Here is an 18,491-nt window from a genome sequence, read left to right as displayed (position 1 = left end):
TAAAGTTGCTGTTCTTAATAGGGTTTAAGTGCATTGGTACTTGTATGGCTGGCTTGATCTATATCAGTATATTAGCTCAATTACAGAGTTGTGACTTGAATATCACTGCTGTTGGTCCTGCTAAACCCCAGGGGAGGACAGTGATTTTAATTTCATGCCCCAGTGGCTACAGTTAGTGACGGATGAGTCTTTCAGATAAGGGAATCACTTTGTAAATTGCCCATTGCTACCTCCAGTACATATGTCACTGAAAATGACTTCGTTTCTAAAAACAAATGACACAAGCTTCAGCCCATAGTCCTTGTGGTTACCCCACCCCCTTCCCTCAAGGAGGCGGGGGGGGGGCCTGAAATGACACCCGCAACCTTCAGACAAGCATGTTGTCATTGGGAACTGCTAATTAGATGGCATGCATCATACCAAGGGAAGGGAGGCAAACGATAGGCAGTTGTTTGGCATATAACCTATTCACTGAAGATGCAATAAAAGTGGGATGTCTTCTAAACAAGACATTTGGAGAGATGTCGAGGCTATTGTGTGAAATACGGAAACAAGAAACAACGATTTTACTAAGGACTCTGGAGCTGCAGCACTGTGCAGATATCATGGCTGAGTGGCTGCTACAAGTTGTGTTCATTTTTGTGTTTATGTAATCTTGTTTCTAACTGTTGTGTTTTTAATTTTTGCATAGCTTAACTTTTTAATACTCAGAGCAAATTACAAGTTGTAGTAAAACTTTCAATTTAATTCTAGATATAGCAGTTTTTAAAGTTACTGAACGTTTTTATTAAAGTAAATGGACATGATCGCATGGCAAACGTCTTAAAATCTGTTTTAAATAAAGCTAGTCCTTGTTGATCTATGAAAATTGTTTTCAGTATTTTAAACATTGGTTTCCCTTCTGAATAATCATACTACCTCTTATTATGTTTCAATGACTATATATTAGGAGAAATGGTTTTTAAAAACTTTTTTAAAAACAAAATCCAAACTTAATCAATTCAAGGAATTGTACAGTTTCCTTTAATGGAATGTGAATTACAAATTCTGCAAATTTTCATTGCAATATGTATCTATATATTGCATTAGTTTAAGGCATTTGAAACCTTTCCTGTGACACGTTGAGTGAAGGGCTTATGTACTGTGCATGCTTACGCTAAACATATATTGTAAACAGAATTAGATAAAAAATTGTAAACAGAATTATATACAAAACAGTCATTCTAATATGTGAGCCAAATTAAGTTGTTGGTAATTTCCCCATAAACAACAGAGTGTGTATGTTTCTTATTAAATGTGTACAGTGGTCTCTGTTTACAGTTTGTGCCAATCTTATTTTTCCACATTCCTTAGTGGTGCCAATGCTTTCTTACTACTTGTCAGTGTATGGATTTTCATTTCTTTTCAGTGAATGTTAGCAAGCAATTTCTTTGTTGCTGGTAGTTGCCTGTACATTTCTTGATTAAACGCTTGTGCCTGCAAGCTGCTAAAAAACTCAGATTATTATTTTTGTCCCCCCATATGGTCTTTGAAACCTGTTTCTGAGCATTATTTATCATTCCAGAGAGCATACCTGTAGTTGTATTTAATTTCTCTGGAGTACTATGAGCTTGAAGAGTGAACTATGTATTACATCTTCTTTGTATAGCGATTATTGTATTGAGCTAGGGTGATGGAAAAAATATTCTTTTCCTTTCTTATAAAATTCTTTTCTTGCACAGAATATTTAGTGGGCCAACAAAATGCTGATTGTCCCAGTGTTTGAATATTATGTCATCAATCAATAAATAAAACATTTGACTGAACCAGTCCATGTGTCTTTATAATGTATAGATACTATTTGTACTATGGCATTAATAATAGAATATTAATGGCATTCTGCATGCAGTTCTATAGACACCTTGTTCAGCTTACTGTTTCCTTTTGGGCCTATTTTTGTGTGCACTGCAGTTTGTTTAATGTCTTCATGGAAGAATTATAAAACAGAATATCTTTGAGAGTGGAAGTGAAAACAATAACACAAAGAAGAGTCAATGTCAAGTAAATCTAGAAATAAAAACCTATTTTGGCCTAGAAAAAACCCCCAATGTATAATTAATTAACATTCTTTTTTGAAAGAAAGAAAAACCCTTTAAAAAGTTTCCAGTGAGTTTACTGTGAATAAACCTTCTGCAATATTGTTTGTGAATTGGCAGAGAATGTTTTAGTGTCAAAACTTTGGCAACACAGAACTTGAAAAAAGGAAAAAGCTGCCGTTCTTCTATCATGCCTTCAGAGAATTATAGCTAAATAACTGATGATAGCTTCTGTACTTGATTTATGAGGGACCAATTCTTTGTTTAAACCATGATGTGACATCCTTTCCACAGGCTCACGAGCGATCAGAGAGCTCAGAAGTGGCATTTGTTACCCAGTTGGTGAAGAAGTTGATGATAATCATTGCACGGCCAGCACGATTGCTAGAATGTCTGGTAAGTAAAAAGGGGTTTTCAGGAGGTGTAGCAATATATTGTCTGATGAGTATGAAATGTAATTCCAGTGGAATCTTAACAGATTTTACAAACTGATAATGCATACAAGATAGGCTTTGAAAGAGCATACATTAGGAAAGACTTGGTGATTCTATGAGAAGTACATAGTTCTATAGAAGTACACTGGCTATTACATTGTTTTAAGTGTTTCTCTGCAGAATAGACCTTACCAGTTTTTAAGTGGTCATTATGCACAGATAATGATAACAGATGCAGACTAGAGGACCGTGCAATGACTCTTCATGTCCAGCAGGGGATTTGATTGTTCTCTCCTGGAACAGCATCATGGCAAGTCACCTTGGATAGCATGGGTAATTCCAAGCATGTGTTAGGCTGTGGCATTGGGGAAGCTGTTTAGAATGAGAAACTGCAAGTTTTGGAATGTATTGCAAAATTATGAATGCACATAAAGGGTCTCTGTAGGTTGTGGTTCATGTCCATAGAAGTATGGTGATACAGGAAAACCTGCTAAGTATCAGAACGGATAGGAACAGTGCCAACTAGTTTCATTGTTAGGAAAAGTTGTCTTTTTTAAAAAAAAATCCACGTGCAACATGTAGAAACATTAATTAATTAAGCACCTTAGCAATTTTCATTTTTAGAACTAGAGCAGGCAGTGCCCTTATAGACCATATAGTCCAATTGCTGACTTTAAAATGCAGTATATTTCATACTTAAAAGACTCCCTTGCCAGGTGCATGTCTAGGTCTGAATTCTTCAAGGAAGCAGACTCCAACATGCAACAGTGGGAGAAGTTATGGGCAGTAGGGCAAGTATTCATCTGTGGTGACTGTGTCTCCAAGAAGTTTCTGGGGAATCATCAGTTAATACAGTTTATACTGCCTTAAGGCCCTCTGTCTGATTAATGTTGTAGCAGTGATCATTGTCTTCCATATTCGACACATAATAAGAAAGAACATTATGTTTGTTTAGCTATGATGCCATTGTACTTGCTGGGCCTTTTCTCTCATCTGAAATTTTATTTGTTTATTGATGTTTCTGTTTGATACATGTGAGTAATGGTAACAATGCTTGCTGACTCCCAAGTGGGGGCTTTGAATGGTAGACAAGCATTTCATATTGCAGACTGTAGTATGGAGGACTGCTGTGTATTTGCCAAAAGTCGTCTTGGTGCATGGAATTTATTTATTTCATTTATAGCCCACCTGTCTGCCAGTTTACAAATCTTTGGATCTTGACTACATTATTTGAACAGAGCTATATCTGGTTTTTTATATAAATAATTTTTATTAGTTTTCAATTACAAAAAATCCAATATATGCCACATTATAACAATGCCAATGATCAGAGCTACGGTATATCTAAGTATTCTATTTTAACTAATCATGAACTGTGTTCATTTGCTGTAGAAAAAAAATTAAGTATTGTTTACTTGATTAAACATTCGGGGGAAAGTGCACTTTCAGAGTAGTACATGTGGAACAAAATGTAATGCATTTCTTCAAAAAGTTGATCACTATGATGTGTTCATGTCATGGTGCTTAAAAAATAGTCACTTGTTTGTGAAGTCCATCTGAAAAATGATACTTGAATACCTTTAACAAATAAATAATTGTTCTTCTGCCATTTGATCCCCCTCCCCAATGTCTAAACAAGGTTACTTCTGGAAGGTTCTTAACTGGACTGGTCTTTAGTTAAAATTAGCTGATAAGGTTTACAATGTGTACCAGTTTCCCTCATCCTTTTGAAAAGAGAATGGAAGCAGGTGTATGCAGCAACATCTCAGAGATCTGAGTACAGTCATACCTCGGTTTAAGTATGCTTCGGTTTGAGTACTTTCAGTTTAAGTACTCCGTGGACCTGTCTGGAACAGATTAATACACTTTCCATTACTTGGGAAAGTTTGCTTCAGGTTAAGTACGCTTCAGGTTAAGTACAGACTTCCGGAACCAATTGTGTACTTAAACCGAGGTACCACTGTAATGAACTCCAAAGCCTGTTGTGACAGTCATGAAAATAATGTGACAAGATCCCATATTATAAAGTACAGGACGTTTCTAATTTAGCTACAGGTAGGTAGCCGTGTTGGTCTGGATCGAAGTAAAATAAAAAAATTCCTTCAGTAGCACCTTAAAGACCAACTAAGTTTTTATTTTGGAAGTGTGCATGCACACGAAAGCTCATACCAAAATAAAAACTTAGTTGGTCTTTAAGGTGCTACTGAAGGAATTTTTCTAATTTAGCTGTTGCAGTAGTATCCAACCTTTTTTATATATCATAATTTTTGTGGCTCAGTTTACTGTACCATGTAATCCTAGGGATAGTTTCACATTATCTCCTATGAATATAAGTTTTAGTAGCAGGTGTCTTACTCTCACTACTATTGACTTCTTGTAACAAAACAGCATCTGGTTTCATTTGCCTTAACTTTATGAGCACCATAGACCATAGCTGCCAAGTTTTCCCTTTTCTCGCGAGGAAGCCTATTCAGCATAATGGAATATCCCTTAAAAAAGGGATAACTTGGCAGCTATGGCATAGACAGAGAGATGGAACTCCTAAATGCCCAGAAATGGTTACTTCAGATTGTTTCCTACAAAAGATATATTTCCAGCAATGTGATTGACTTCTAAGATAAAATAATTGAACATATTAATCATTTACTTGTGCACTTCTAAAAGCAGTGGGTTTTTTTTAATATGGGCATTTTAAATTTGCACAAATCTGCTGGATTAATCTCTTCATTCCTTCTTTGATTTTTGTCAACTATTCGCTTTATTCTGATATACTGTATTGTCATTTTTCTTCATCCTCAGATACCTTTTCTCATCACTGAATCTTGGGTTATGGGATTTATACAGATTTTTTAAGGCAATATAGACTCCTAGTTATATATATTATGTCCTAGACTATATATTATGTCCTAACAGTCCTTTTACAGGTTTTGTGCACCACCCTTCTTTCTTGTTGGCTTATGCTTTCAGATTAAACACTACAGTTTGAGGTCAGTTGTGGGTACATTTCTCAGTGAATAGAGCACTGCTAAAGATGAGCCTGAACTAAAATCCCATCTCAGCCTGCTACACTTCCTGTGAAGGCTTGGACAAGCTACTTTTATGTAACTGTTCCCTGTTCACAGAATGGGAATAAAAGGGCTTGTTTTGTCTCTCTCCTTTCTAATTATTGGGAATAGGGTGATAAATGGATGTTACCATGGTTATGAAAATATAAAATGTCAAGCTCTCATTTTTTTGCTCTCCCTGCTTATTATGCTAGGAAACACTCAATGTGATGTTAAAATTATGATGTGTATAATCTCTTCTTCTTCCTGCCCCTTTTCTGTGTTGCCTTAAATTTTCCAAAGTAAAAAAAATCATAGCAATCCCCAATAATCGTTGACTGGGGTTGTTTTTTGTTTTTGTTTTTACACAAGGCAATATACAGTCTTATTGCTGTGCATATTGTACCAATGTGAGATGAGCTGTTGGCTGCTGAATTCAGTTCATAACTTGAATGTAGAAGGACCCACATGTTAAAAGTGTTTGTAAATGGTGTCTTTATTCTTATCATTCTTAAAATATCTCACCACCCAGAGTTATAGTCTTTTGCTTTGAGAACTGAATTAACCTTCCTCCTCTTGTATTCTTGTGCTTTAGGAGTTTGATCCTGAAGAGTTCTACCATCTGCTAGAAGCTGCTGAAGGCCATGCCAAGGAAGGAGAAGGAATTAAATGTGACATCCCTCGTTATATTATTTGCCAGCTGGGACTCACCAGGGATCCCCTGGAGGGTGAGGACTTTCACTTTGCTTTCTTAGGACTATATAGAGCACAAGTAGGTTAAGAAACAGAAGCCCTCCTTGTTACCTCTAGTGCAATCCTATGCATGTCTGCTCAGAAGTAAGTTCCATTGAGTTCAATGGAACTTACTTCCACGTTTGTGAGTATAATATTGCATGCTTAGTCTGAGGGCTGATTCACACATTAAGAAATGCAGTGGTTGTGTATGACTTTTCTGATGTACTGTTTGCTCATCAGAGTCTTTGAGATGAAGTGGAAACTTTTGTAAAATTGTGAAATTATTGCTTTAACCCTAAATAAACACACACGTTGCAATTAGTTTGTTTAAATGTTCTGGAGAAACTTTTGATTAAAGAATCCTGCTCTGGAAAAATATCATGAACCACCACCTTCTTCTACCTGACACCTTCAGATTTTGGCCACATACTCTTGAGTATGGAGAACTATGTGTCTTAGCTTGTATGTGGGTGAAGAAACTAGGAATGTGATCACCATATTGCATACTATTATATCCTAAGAGTGCGCATTTCTGGTTTCCCTCCAGAAATGGCCCAGTTGAACAGCTTTGATAGTCCAGACACTCCAGAGACAGATGATTCTACTGAAGGAAAGGTACTGAGTTAAAGGATCACTTTTAATCATATAATAGCAGGTCTGTAATAACGCCATTCTGTGTTATTAAAGTCTAAATTGTGCATGGATATAATCATTTCTGTTCATGAAGAATACCTGAATGCTCTGTCTATATTTTAAAAGGAGATTAAAATTTTAAACTCTCCTACCGGGCCGTGGGCCCCCCAAAATGTTATGGGCATACATGATGTGTTTCAGTCAGAAACAGCAAGAATTGCTCCAGTCTTTCTCTGGATAATATCAGTAAAGAGCTACAAAAGTGTTTGTTAAATTGTTGAGATAAAACAGGTGGAACAAAGTTTAAGAATAGAGATTTTAGAAGCACAATGAAACCATTTAAAAACGCTTCCAAATTGGTTGTGATTGGATTTAGACTTAAATACTGTAGATGTATCTTTAAAAGATTAACATTAAAAGGAGAGTGAAAAGTATTTCTGGTGTTTTCAGAGTCGGGGAGCCACTGTGCAAGCCAAGAAAACTCCATCTGAAGAGGAATTTGAAACAATTAAGCTAATCAGCAATGGTGCATATGGGTAAGGATATAAGATTATGTCTAGCCATTAAAAGAAATTCATTTGACGTCTAACCGTGAGTCATAAATGACAATGATGCAGGATATCTGTAGCTATAGCTCCTGATATTTGTACAGTACTTTAAACCCACTGCTGGGGGAAGGTAAGTTTGTCAGATTTGATTGAAACCATACTGCTCCTCTGTGCTGTTTTTGTGATCTCTCTGTGCTATATCCCCAGAGTAGAAGCACGTTCAGCCCCCTCCCAACAACTCACAACTGCTTTAAAGTTAAACAAACATTTGAAGATCCCATATTGCACCTGTTTCAGCTCAAACATTGAGAAGTTCCACTACCCTTTATTCCCTGTGGCCCTGAATAAAATAGGGGGGAAGCATGAAATTAATTTTGATCACTAAATTTGGGGAGGGGATGACATGTTCAACAGTTTTGCTTGAAACCTTTCAATTTTTTTTAACTTGGTAAGATTTTAAAAGGATATATATATATATATATATATATATATATATATATATATGCATTCTAAACATTTTATAAAGGACTGGAGATGAGTTGGTCAGCTACTCTTGTTATGCTGCGCTGATAATTTCCCCCCAGTTACTTGTGAAATACTCTGTCTGTAGTATGGCACAACAGTCTCTCTGAAAGAAAAGGAAATTGGCCTGATTATTCAAAGGGATTGGAAAATGTTGATATTAGTGCACAGGCAGATAATGATACGTATAATGTTAAAGGTGAAAATAATATTTGATTATAGAAGTCCTGTTTCTTATAGATGAACATTACACAGAGATCAGGCAGAAACTACGACTTGTTGCTCTCACCCATTATGAATTTGAGTCAGAACTGAGATCTTATCAATATATTTATCATTGCAGAAGGAGCAGGGAGAGAAAAATGAGTTGTTCCTTGCGCTTCGTTTTCTGTTTCTTCGTAACTTTATCATCTAATCCAATAAGTGAAACCTGAAGTAAGAGAAGCAGGGTTCAGAAGTCCTGGAGTCTGCTCATGCCATCACTAATGCAGTGCAACTTTCTTGTCTCAGTGCAGTGTTCTTGGTGCGCCACAGAACTACCCGTCAGCGCTTTGCTATGAAGAAGATCAATAAGCATAATCTCATTTTGAGGAACCAAATTCAACAAGCTTTTGTGGAAAGAGACATACTAACATTTGCAGAGAATCCCTTTGTTGTGAGCATGTTCTGCTCTTTCGAAACCAAGAGACACCTATGCATGGTTATGGAGTATGTGGAAGGTATTGTTTCACCACGATAGAATTCATCTTGTCACAATAATGACCTTACATATTGACCAGAAAGTGGTAGAGAATTTTATATGTGCTGACTTGCATGGTGCTTTCCAGTATTCTCAAAAGTGTCCTATAGGTGCCATCTTAGAGGATGGAATAATAAATCCACTATGTGCTACCTTGAGGTGAGTCCTGTTCATCATGGACTAGTTAGCCATGTTTGCTCTTGAAACTGTAGGTATTGGTATCTTACTTAAGGGTCATGTGAAATAAATAAATAGGAGAATGTTCACAGCGGAATGAATTGAATATACTCCTAAACTATATTCTCTTCCATAGGGAAACAGCCATGGATTTTGAAGCTGGCTAATAACTATAGTATCATCCACACAGAATTAAGTGTAACGACACTTGGCAGAGTCTGTCACTTGAGGAATAATTAAAATTAGTCAAATATCTGCTATCAGTGTCCCCATATTTCTTAGGTTTGCAGTTTTTGTAGTGTTCTAAAATTCCAAGTTGTGCAACGTCCAGGAGGGGTTTTTACCCAACTAACTACATTTAATATGAGAGTATTCATATGACAACTCCCACTCATGCCTTTAAAACCCACGAGTGCACTCAAAGTGGAGAACTATCCAGACACTTTAGCTAGTGCAGAGAGAGGTTCTCACCCCTTCATAGACTGTAGACTGGGTTCCTAGGAGCATACAATGTCAGTCTTTTGTTTTCTTATTTGGGAAGGTCAAAATTTTGACTTGCAAAACTCTTGGTGAATTGGACCCCAGCATTCTTAGCAGAGGTTCATGTCTCTTTTTGATGAACCAGAAGTATCCTCATTGCTTTTGTGTGTGTAAAGTGAGAACAGGAAAGCTACTGCAAGTCTGTTGCTCCATTGCTGTGCTGCTTCCTGTCCTTGGAGACTTGCAAAAGCCTGAGCAGTTTTTTTTTTAATCACTGCAAGCTCTGTCATATTTTACCCAACAAGCACAGCTATTGTGGCTGGTGATGCCATGTAGCTGCATAGTCTCATAGGCACCTATTGGTTAGGGCAGGCATCCCCAAACTGCGGCCCTCCAGATGTTTTGGCCTACAACTCCCATGATCCATAGCTAACAGGACCAGTGGTCAGGGATGATGGGAATTGTAGTCCAAAACATCTGGAGGGCCGAAGTTTGGGCATGCCTGGGTTAGGGCATCACTAGTGGTGAGCTCACTGCAGATCAGTCATCCTCCTGTGCTTTTACTGTTGTGTATTACTATTTTGAAAAGTCTTTAGAAGCTCCACATTGCTGTGGAGAGTGCTCACCTAAATGTAAATACATACAACACTACCTTCTCTCTAGCAGCAACACACTACTGTTTTTCTTTCACCCCCTTTCTTCTTTTGTGTACTTAGGGGAACTGCTCCTCAGTAGTACACATGCATACTGGGAAGAGGGTCACTAGACCAAGGCTTCAGACCCTTATGCCAGAGGCAGTGTCTTGGAACAAATCTTAGCCAGTATAAAGGAGGATATTATTAAAATGTTGCACTCACATATTGCAGTCTTGTACCCATAGCCACCTACCTGAGAATAAACCTCATTGAACTCAGTAGAACCTACTTTTGAATAGATAGGTATCGGATTTTGCTATAACAAGTTGCATTCATCAGATCTGGCTGACAGACAGTGACTTGACACAAATGTTTCTCATCTTTTTATGCTGTGTGGGTTTTTTGTTTTTTGTTTACCATGTCTTAGGAGGTGATTGTGCAACTCTCTTGAAGAACATTGGAGCTTTACCTGTTGATATGGCAAGAATGTATTTTGCAGAAACTGTTCTGGCACTGGAATATCTCCACAATTATGGCATTGTCCACCGTGACCTAAAGCCTGACAAGTACGCTTTTAGCTTCTCATGTTTGGACCTGTAGTCGCAGCTGTCCATGCTAAAAATAGTTATAGGAACAATGTGTGTCATTTTTTTCCTGCAAGGGCAAGTTTTTATTTTAATGTTCTTGTTACTGAGTTCTTTCTTTACAGATGTCATTCTGTGCTTTTATTAGTGAAATATATTTGAAAAACTATTCTTTTCATTCATGATCACCTAAATTAGAAGTGAGAGTTAGATTTTAAATATAACAAAGTGGGGCACCCCATTGTCTCTGTGCAGTGAGAAGTGCCTATACTTTAATGGCTGCTAAAAATGCAGACAGGGCACAACTTTATAGCATATATCTTGGCTCAAACTTTAATTTTAAATGTTTGGGTACAAAGTTGCTCAGAACTGAATCAGTAAGACACTAAAATGTTGCTGATCATTTTCATGCCCAGCTAAAGATGCTGATCTTTACAGTCCTGTGTGGCCTGAAAGTCATCACATTAAGATCAGTACGAGAGGCCCTGGTCAGTGTTTCCTCATTTAAGGGCGTGCCTTCATTGTGGAAAAGAGTATATCTGTAGAATTCTCTGCCTGTGGAAGTTTGCCTCTATACTATGTGGCAGTTAAGACTCTAAATTAAGGACATTTTATCAAGTGTTTTGGTAGATCATAAATAGTATAACACTGTATAAAACTTTAGTTTCCTTTACTTTTCAGTAACACTTACCTATTTTTGCTTCAGTCTTCTCATAACATCGATGGGTCACATCAAGCTGACAGACTTTGGCCTCTCTAAAATAGGCTTAATGAGCTTGACAACCAACCTATATGAAGGACACATTGAGAAAGATGCCAGAGAATTCTTGGATAAGCAGGTACTTTGAGGTTTTCTTTTTGAAACATCTATAAATAACTGCACATGCTGTTCTTTAAGGAAGCCAATAGCAAGTAAGATCCCTACGTATAGGGCAGTTACAGATACAGTTCCATTAGGACTGCAAAGCTACATTCATGCTGATGACCCTTGTGTATATCTTCAAACATTTGAAAGTTAAAAATCCTTATATAATTTGTTCAAAGCCTATTGGACTTCTTAATGAAATAAAACAGGAATATGAGTTGTTGTCATGGATGCATTTCATTTATAAAGAAAGCTTCCACTATAAAAGGACACAAGTTTTGTTTTTAAAATCTTCTGAACCGTCTCAGGATAATTGCAGTAACTTTGTAACTCCTAATTAGCTTCAGTGTGGGGTTTTCAGTTTTCTAATATGAAGTTCCATTCTCTGGGATGCTTCCAGTAGGAAAGATAATCTTCATCCCATGAGCTATGTGGAACAACAGTGATTTTGAATGCAATTGCTCATTACCCCCCCCTTTCTTGTTCAGGTGTGTGGGACTCCAGAATACATTGCTCCAGAAGTGATCTTGCGGCAGGGTTATGGAAAGCCTGTGGATTGGTGGGCCATGGGAGTAATCTTGTACGAGTTTCTACTTGGCTGCGTTCCATTTTTTGGCGACACACCGGAAGAATTATTTGGACAAGTTATCCATGGTATGTGTCCTACCTTTATAAGCAAAAAGTGTTGTCTCCCTGTATTTGGTGAATGGCTTCAAGTCTACATATTTGGCTCAGGAGGTGTTGGGAAGTTCCACTGACCCTGCAGGAACAGCTTTTGTAGGGCACAGAGAGCTGCATCTTTGCAGGGGGCGGGGAAGGCAATAAAAGTCTCATTCCCTGAGCAGAATACAGCATTTTTCTATTCTAATCCTATGAAACTAATTTATTTAGATGAAATTGCCTGGCCAGAAGGAGATGATGCTTTACCACTAGATGCGCAGGACCTTATCGGTAAACTTCTCCGTCAAAATCCTATGGAAAGGCTGGGAACAGGTACAAACTCATTTTTATCAAAACAGTTGCGAGAAACTTTGAAATATGACTACAGGATGTGAAAACAAACCCCCCAACCTGCTAATTGCAGGGAGGGGGGAGTGTGGTGACCATGCAGTTAACCTTCTCAGTGATCTGCGGTTTCCTCAGTCTTTGGCAGAATGGCCATTAAAAGTGTATAGGGTTCTGCAGCAGAAATATGTCATTACAAATGGGGAGCAGTGGCTGAATGGTGCAATTTTTTGTCCATTCCCTGACTTGTTCCCATCATAGCAATTGGGTCTTGCAGTTGTGCTCTACTTTGTTCTAACAGTTGACTGATAATAACAGTTGACTAGAACCAGGACCTTCTCAACAGTGGCCCCGACCTGGTGTAATGCTCTGTCTCCTGAGACCAGGGCCCTGCGGGACCTGATTTCTTTCCGCAGGGCCTGTAAGACAGAGTTGTTCCACCTGGCATTTGGCCTGGAGCCAACCTGATTCCCTCCCCCATTTCCCCCTTTTCCCCCTTTTGTATGAGGCTGCATTTTTAATTTTTAATTTAATTTTGAGGTATTTAGTCTCGTTGTTGAGTTGTATTTTAACCAGTTGTTTTATACAGTGGTACCTCGACTTACGAACTACTCGACAACCAATTTTTTTACTTACGAATGGGGGTAATGGCCACGCGCTTACGAATGTCTCGACATCCAGAAAAAAACCTGCAGCGCTTTTAGATAGGGATTTTTCGACTTACGAATTTTTAGATAGGGTTGCTTCGACTTACGGATTTTTCCGTTTCCAATGCATTCCTATGGGAAATCGCGTTTCCAATGGCGTTTTTCGACTTATGAATTTTTCAACTTACAAAGGTGCCTTCGGAACGGATTAAATTTGTAAGTCGAGGCACCACTGTATTTGGTGTTAGTCGCTCTGAGCCCGGCTTTAGCTGGGGAGGGTGGGGTATAAAATTGTTGTTGTTGTTGTTGTTGTTGTTTGTTACTGTGTTTAAACATTTTTTGAAGGGTAGATTCACTGGCTTCATTTACTATGACGTGGTTTAAGAATTCCTAACAATGTTTTCATTTCAGGGAGTGCTTTTGAGGTGAAGCAACACAGATTCTTCAAGGATTTAGACTGGAATGGATTACTCCGACAAAAGGCAGAATTTATTCCACAGTTAGAATCGGAAGATGACACAAGCTACTTTGACAGTAAGGAAAAAAAGTAGACTGTTAACTGTAGATTTTCAGTATTGTTAATATTGCGTATTAAGATGTGCATGTAAGTAGCTTGCAAACCTGTCAATGAAAGCGAGTTACGAGCATATTTTGAGCTTTCAGACAAAACCCATTCAGCCTTCTGATTCAGAAATCATTCATATAGACGCATACTGCATTACGCCTTGCAAAAAATGTCATTCTGGGATCCCAATGTAATGTTCAGAAGTCTGAGCTATATTAAGGTTATTCTGCATTGTGCAGATAAACTTATGATAAGCTTTTAGTTGGATTGGATTTGGAAGTAAAACTTTGTGCATTGTAAGTTGGTGTTATATGAGTAAATGAAGTAGTAACAGGGAGAATGCTATAAAATTGGCAAGACCACTAAGGATGAACTGTTGCACATACTGATCTATAAAGTTTGCACTGAACTACTCATAGTAAAATAAAAGACAGTTTGTAGACTATTGTAGAGAGATCTTCTAACTTGAGAAAGCTGACAAAAGGCCTTGAGAAGTCTACCTTACCTAGATACAGGTTTTCTTTCAAGCTAAGCCTCCTAGATAGAAATAGTCATTTCTGTCTCCTATGCAGCATGCAGCTGGTGTTGAGGCCAACTATAATCAATATGTACCTGAAAAGCAGCTCAATTAAGTATTTTGGTTTGTTGTTTTGAGGTGTCAGTTGCAAAATTAGAATTTAAAATTAGACTACTGTATTTTCCTGCGTATAAGACTACTTTTTAACCCAGGAAAATCTCCTCAAAAGTTGGGGGTCATCTTATACACCGGGTTGTCTTATACGCAGCCGCATAACCGATTTCTGGTGCTGCGGACATTTTGGATATGGGCAGCACGGGCATGTCCAGCCCACGGACGATCGTAGGAAGAGGGGTAGTCTTATACGACGAGTATATCCCTAACTCTAGATTTTAACTGGAAAAGTTGGGGGTCGTCTTATACGCCAAAATACAGTAGGTTAATTGTCATTCTGTCTTGCTAGCCCATTGCTTCTCATATGCAATGGTTAAGTTCCATCATGGCTATGAAAACTACCAATTACAATTGAATTGGTTTCTGCTAAAAAATGTTATCACTTTTCAGTCCCACCATTCTGTTGTCAAGATGCGTTGAGTACATTTATTGTCTCAGCTACTTGAGGGATGTGAATATTAGTGCAGCTAACAGACAATCTGTTGTTTACTCAGCAAGTGAGACAGAGGTGTAACAGTAAAAGTAGCTTGTTGCTCTTGCTGTAGCAAAACAGTATTAAAAGTAATTTGAATGTGCACAGCCAGGCTAACAGGATTTCTACAACCATGATGTTAATAATTGAAACTCCCCTTTTTTATTGTAGTCATGGTGGACTTGACAGGAGAACTGCCTGAATCTTTGGTTTTAAAAGTTTGAAAGAGCTGTACTTTTGTAATTCGTTTTGATAACTTTGTGTACCTTATGACCAGAAGAAACGAAAATTTGATGGTGAAAGAAAAAAAAATGACTATCTAAAAATCAAGCCAAATTATTTTCCACTTGTATAATTGATGAATCTCAGGAAAGTCCCTGATCCCAAGTAGGATATTTATTTGTAAATCCCAAGAGTGCCAACTGATCCTCGCCTGTTGAATACATGACCTCAATTCTGTGTTCTCGTTTGCAGCTCGCACCGAGCGATATCAGCATTTAGATTCTGAGGAAGAGGATGACACGAATGACGATGATCATGTGGAACTTAGACAGTTTTCCTCATGTTCACCAAGATTTAGCAAGGTATATATTTTTAAAAAATAGATGGGATTTGAACTCTGTTGTGGTCAAAGCAGTATGAACAACTGTATGATCTCTATAACCCAGCGTTTCTCAACCACTGTTCCGCGGCACACTACTGTGCCGCGAGACGGTGGCTGCTGTGCCGCAACGTGAGGCAACGAGAAGGGCGATTTGTGGCCGCCAATAGGCAGCGCTGACCCGCCGGAAAGGAAGCCTGCTGGGTCAGTCTGGAGGGCGCGAGGGCGCGAAGGGTGTTCCTCCGTCATCTCCTCGCGCTCGCTCCCTGAGCGAGGCAGCGCTTCATGGCCGAAGGCCGCCTCCTCGCGCTCTCCCCGCACGCTCAATGGAGAAGGCAGCGGCGCAGGGCGACGGGGACTCTGGAGCAGCAGCAGCCCCGTCCAGCGGCGGCAGTAACAGCAGCAGCCGCAGCAGCCGCCGCCCCACCTCGGCGGGCTCCTCGCCGTCCTCCTCCGCCAGCCGGGGAGGGCTCTCGGGCCGCCAAGGAGCAGCGGCGGCTACACCAGTGGGGAGGCCGGAGGGAGGCGGTGGTGGCGGCAGCAGCAGCAGCCCCAGCTCAGCCGCGGCCAGCCCAGGAGGGAGCGGGGGGCTGGCGGCAGGCAGGACGACGGAGGCGGTGCTCGAGGGCTCTCTCAGCAAGTACACCAACCTCATCCTCCCTATTCCTCAGTCCCCCACCCATTCCCAACCCCCAGGATTTGCCCCGTCTTTTAATGGTGGTGTGCCGCGTGATTTTTTTGACGGAACAAGTGTGCCGTGGCCCAAAAAAGGTTGAGAAACACTGCTATAACCTACATGGAAGCTAGGCTGTTTAGGAGGTACAGTGGTACCTTGGTTCTCAAACTTAATCCGTTCCGGAAGTCCATTCCAAAACCAAAGCGTTTCTAAACCAAGCTGCACTTTCCCATAGAAAGTAATGCAAAATGGATTAATCTGTTCCAAACTTTTAAAAACAACTCCTAAAACAGCAATTTAACATGAATTTTACTATCTAACGAAAACCATTGATCCAGAAAATGAAAGCAATAAACAATGTACTGCAGTCACACAATCAATCAGTAGCTGAACTGGGCAGTCACACAAAAAAAGAAGAGCCACAAAAACGCAAAATAAATAGCAAAAACAGACAGAACTCAGCATAACACTCAAAATGTAAGTGGGCACTCAAAACGGAAGTGTGGCACTCAAAATGGAAGCATAGCACTCAAAACGGAGCACATTCAGCTTCTGAAAAAAGTTCGCAAACCGGAACACTTCCTTCTGGGTTTGCAGTGTTTGGCTTCCAAGTTGTTTGAGTACCAAGGCACCACTGTAATTACTTACCTATACAAGAGCTGCCCATTTGTAAATGGTCTCTGGGCTCAACAGAGTTCTGTGCTGTGATTGATGGGATTGAATTATCCAAAGAGCAACATAACTACTCCGCTGCTCCATCAACTTTTGTGGGGGTAGGAACTTGTTAGAGAAGACACACATAAGCAGGCCTGTTTTTGGGAATTATTTCAATAGAAGCATATAAAAGACATTAGGAGGAAATTGAAAATTCATAGCAGGATTTTCAGAAAAGATCCTAGAACACGATGGTTGCTTAGTAATTAGCAATACTAATAGGCATGAGCAGAATGCCTGTGGCTTGTGTCCTGCTCAAGGAGCTCTCCAGAAAATTTGAAATTTGTCTTCTGAACCGGAATACTCAGTGATGAAGCACAAAATGAGGTATGGATGCAGTATTTGGGGGGGGGGGCACAGCACAAAACTGAGCTGATGTAGCCATGACTGTGTCTTGAGCTCTGAAAAATAATACTGCATTCATCATGTGGGTGGCATGAAAGGCTCATTATAGTTTGAAAATGTTGTCTGACAATTCATCCAGATAATTTATTAATAGCTATCCTGTTGATGTTGTGAATTTTTAATAATGTTGTTTTCATCAGTCTTATATGCAAATCAGGTTCTCAGTTGAGCTCAGTCTTATAAACACAGATTCCCCCCTCTCCTGTTAACTGTTCAATGATTTAAAATGTCATTGTAAAGCAGTTGTTGAGGCATGATTGACTAAGCAAATTAGTCAGTAGTGTGTAGGATTTCTTTTTTAAAAAATCTCTCTTGGTTAAGCTTGTACTACAGAATTTCTAGAAATAGATTATCTCTGGGGTTGGAAATCTTAGCACCCTCACCATTAATTAAACTGGTGAAGCTTTGTTTTCCAAAACCTCTGTTGCAAGCATAGAACTTCAAAGCACTTTACAGAAATAACAGCAATTTGTGGGCGCCTACATCTTTTTGTTGGCTTCAGCAGATCATTAAAGGACATTGCCAATTCCACCTTTTCAGTTTAAAAATTGGAATTCTGAAATATCCTGTGATTTAAAGAGTCTGTCAGTGACCGTTGTCATTCTAATGTACAATTTGATTGCACCTATAGGTGTACAGCAGTATGGAACGTCTTTCCATCCACGAAGAGAAGAAAACGCCACCACCTACCAAGCGTAGCCTGAGTGAGGAAAAAGATGACAGGCTAGAAAGCCTTGGCCTGAAGTGTCGAGACCGCAGCTGGGTGCTTGGGTCTCCTGAAATGTGAGACTAACAAATGCTAGGTGTCCTTTACTTTTTCTCCTTGCCTCTGGATTAAAATAATGTTTGTGGGGGCAAAGAAGCATTGTAGGAACAGATAAACTTCATAATACTGTATGCTAATATTCCATGAAGCATTGCCAGACTTTTATCACAACAATTATAATGAAACAAGTTTTACTGTTAAGCAAAAAAGTATTTTGTGAGGGGTCTAAATCAACACAGTGCTCCCCAGATGTTGTGAGCCACAGCTCGTCTTATCTCTGACAATTGACTGTGGTGGCTCAGGCTAATGGAAATTGTACTCCATAGCATCTGAATGACAGACACCATGTTGGCTCCCTTTTGTCTGAAAGGGATGCTCACATGAACATCCAGATAAAGTACAGTACCAGTGTAGAGAGTTTTACAATCATGTATTTAAAGAAACGTATTGGTACTTTTGATTATGCTGAATACAAATG

General features: G+C 39.2%; 1 protein-coding gene across 6 annotated transcripts in view; it reads left to right on the top strand.

Moving 5' to 3' along the window:
* MAST2 (microtubule associated serine/threonine kinase 2) overlaps positions 1–18,491 on the top strand; it is a 143,644-nt gene that overhangs the window by 111,212 nt on the left and 13,941 nt on the right. For all 6 annotated transcript variants that reach the window (XM_035133526.2, XM_035133527.2, XM_035133525.2 and 3 more), the window contains 12 exons: positions 2,370–2,471; positions 6,149–6,281; positions 6,836–6,903; positions 7,372–7,457; positions 8,502–8,710; positions 10,450–10,588; positions 11,313–11,445; positions 11,960–12,125; positions 12,363–12,464; positions 13,535–13,657; positions 15,326–15,435; positions 17,879–18,030. In XM_035133526.2, coding sequence (XP_034989417.1) covers positions 2,370–2,471; positions 6,149–6,281; positions 6,836–6,903; positions 7,372–7,457; positions 8,502–8,710; positions 10,450–10,588; positions 11,313–11,445; positions 11,960–12,125; positions 12,363–12,464; positions 13,535–13,657; positions 15,326–15,435; positions 17,879–18,030 — 1,523 coding nt within the window. The remainder of the gene's footprint in view (positions 1–2,369; positions 2,472–6,148; positions 6,282–6,835; positions 6,904–7,371; positions 7,458–8,501; positions 8,711–10,449; positions 10,589–11,312; positions 11,446–11,959; positions 12,126–12,362; positions 12,465–13,534; positions 13,658–15,325; positions 15,436–17,878; positions 18,031–18,491) is intronic.

Source organism: Zootoca vivipara, chromosome 7, assembly GCF_963506605.1.
Source record: "Zootoca vivipara chromosome 7, rZooViv1.1, whole genome shotgun sequence".
Lineage (NCBI taxonomy): Eukaryota > Metazoa > Chordata > Lepidosauria > Squamata > Lacertidae > Zootoca > Zootoca vivipara.
This window is presented reverse-complemented; position numbering and strand designations above follow the sequence as displayed.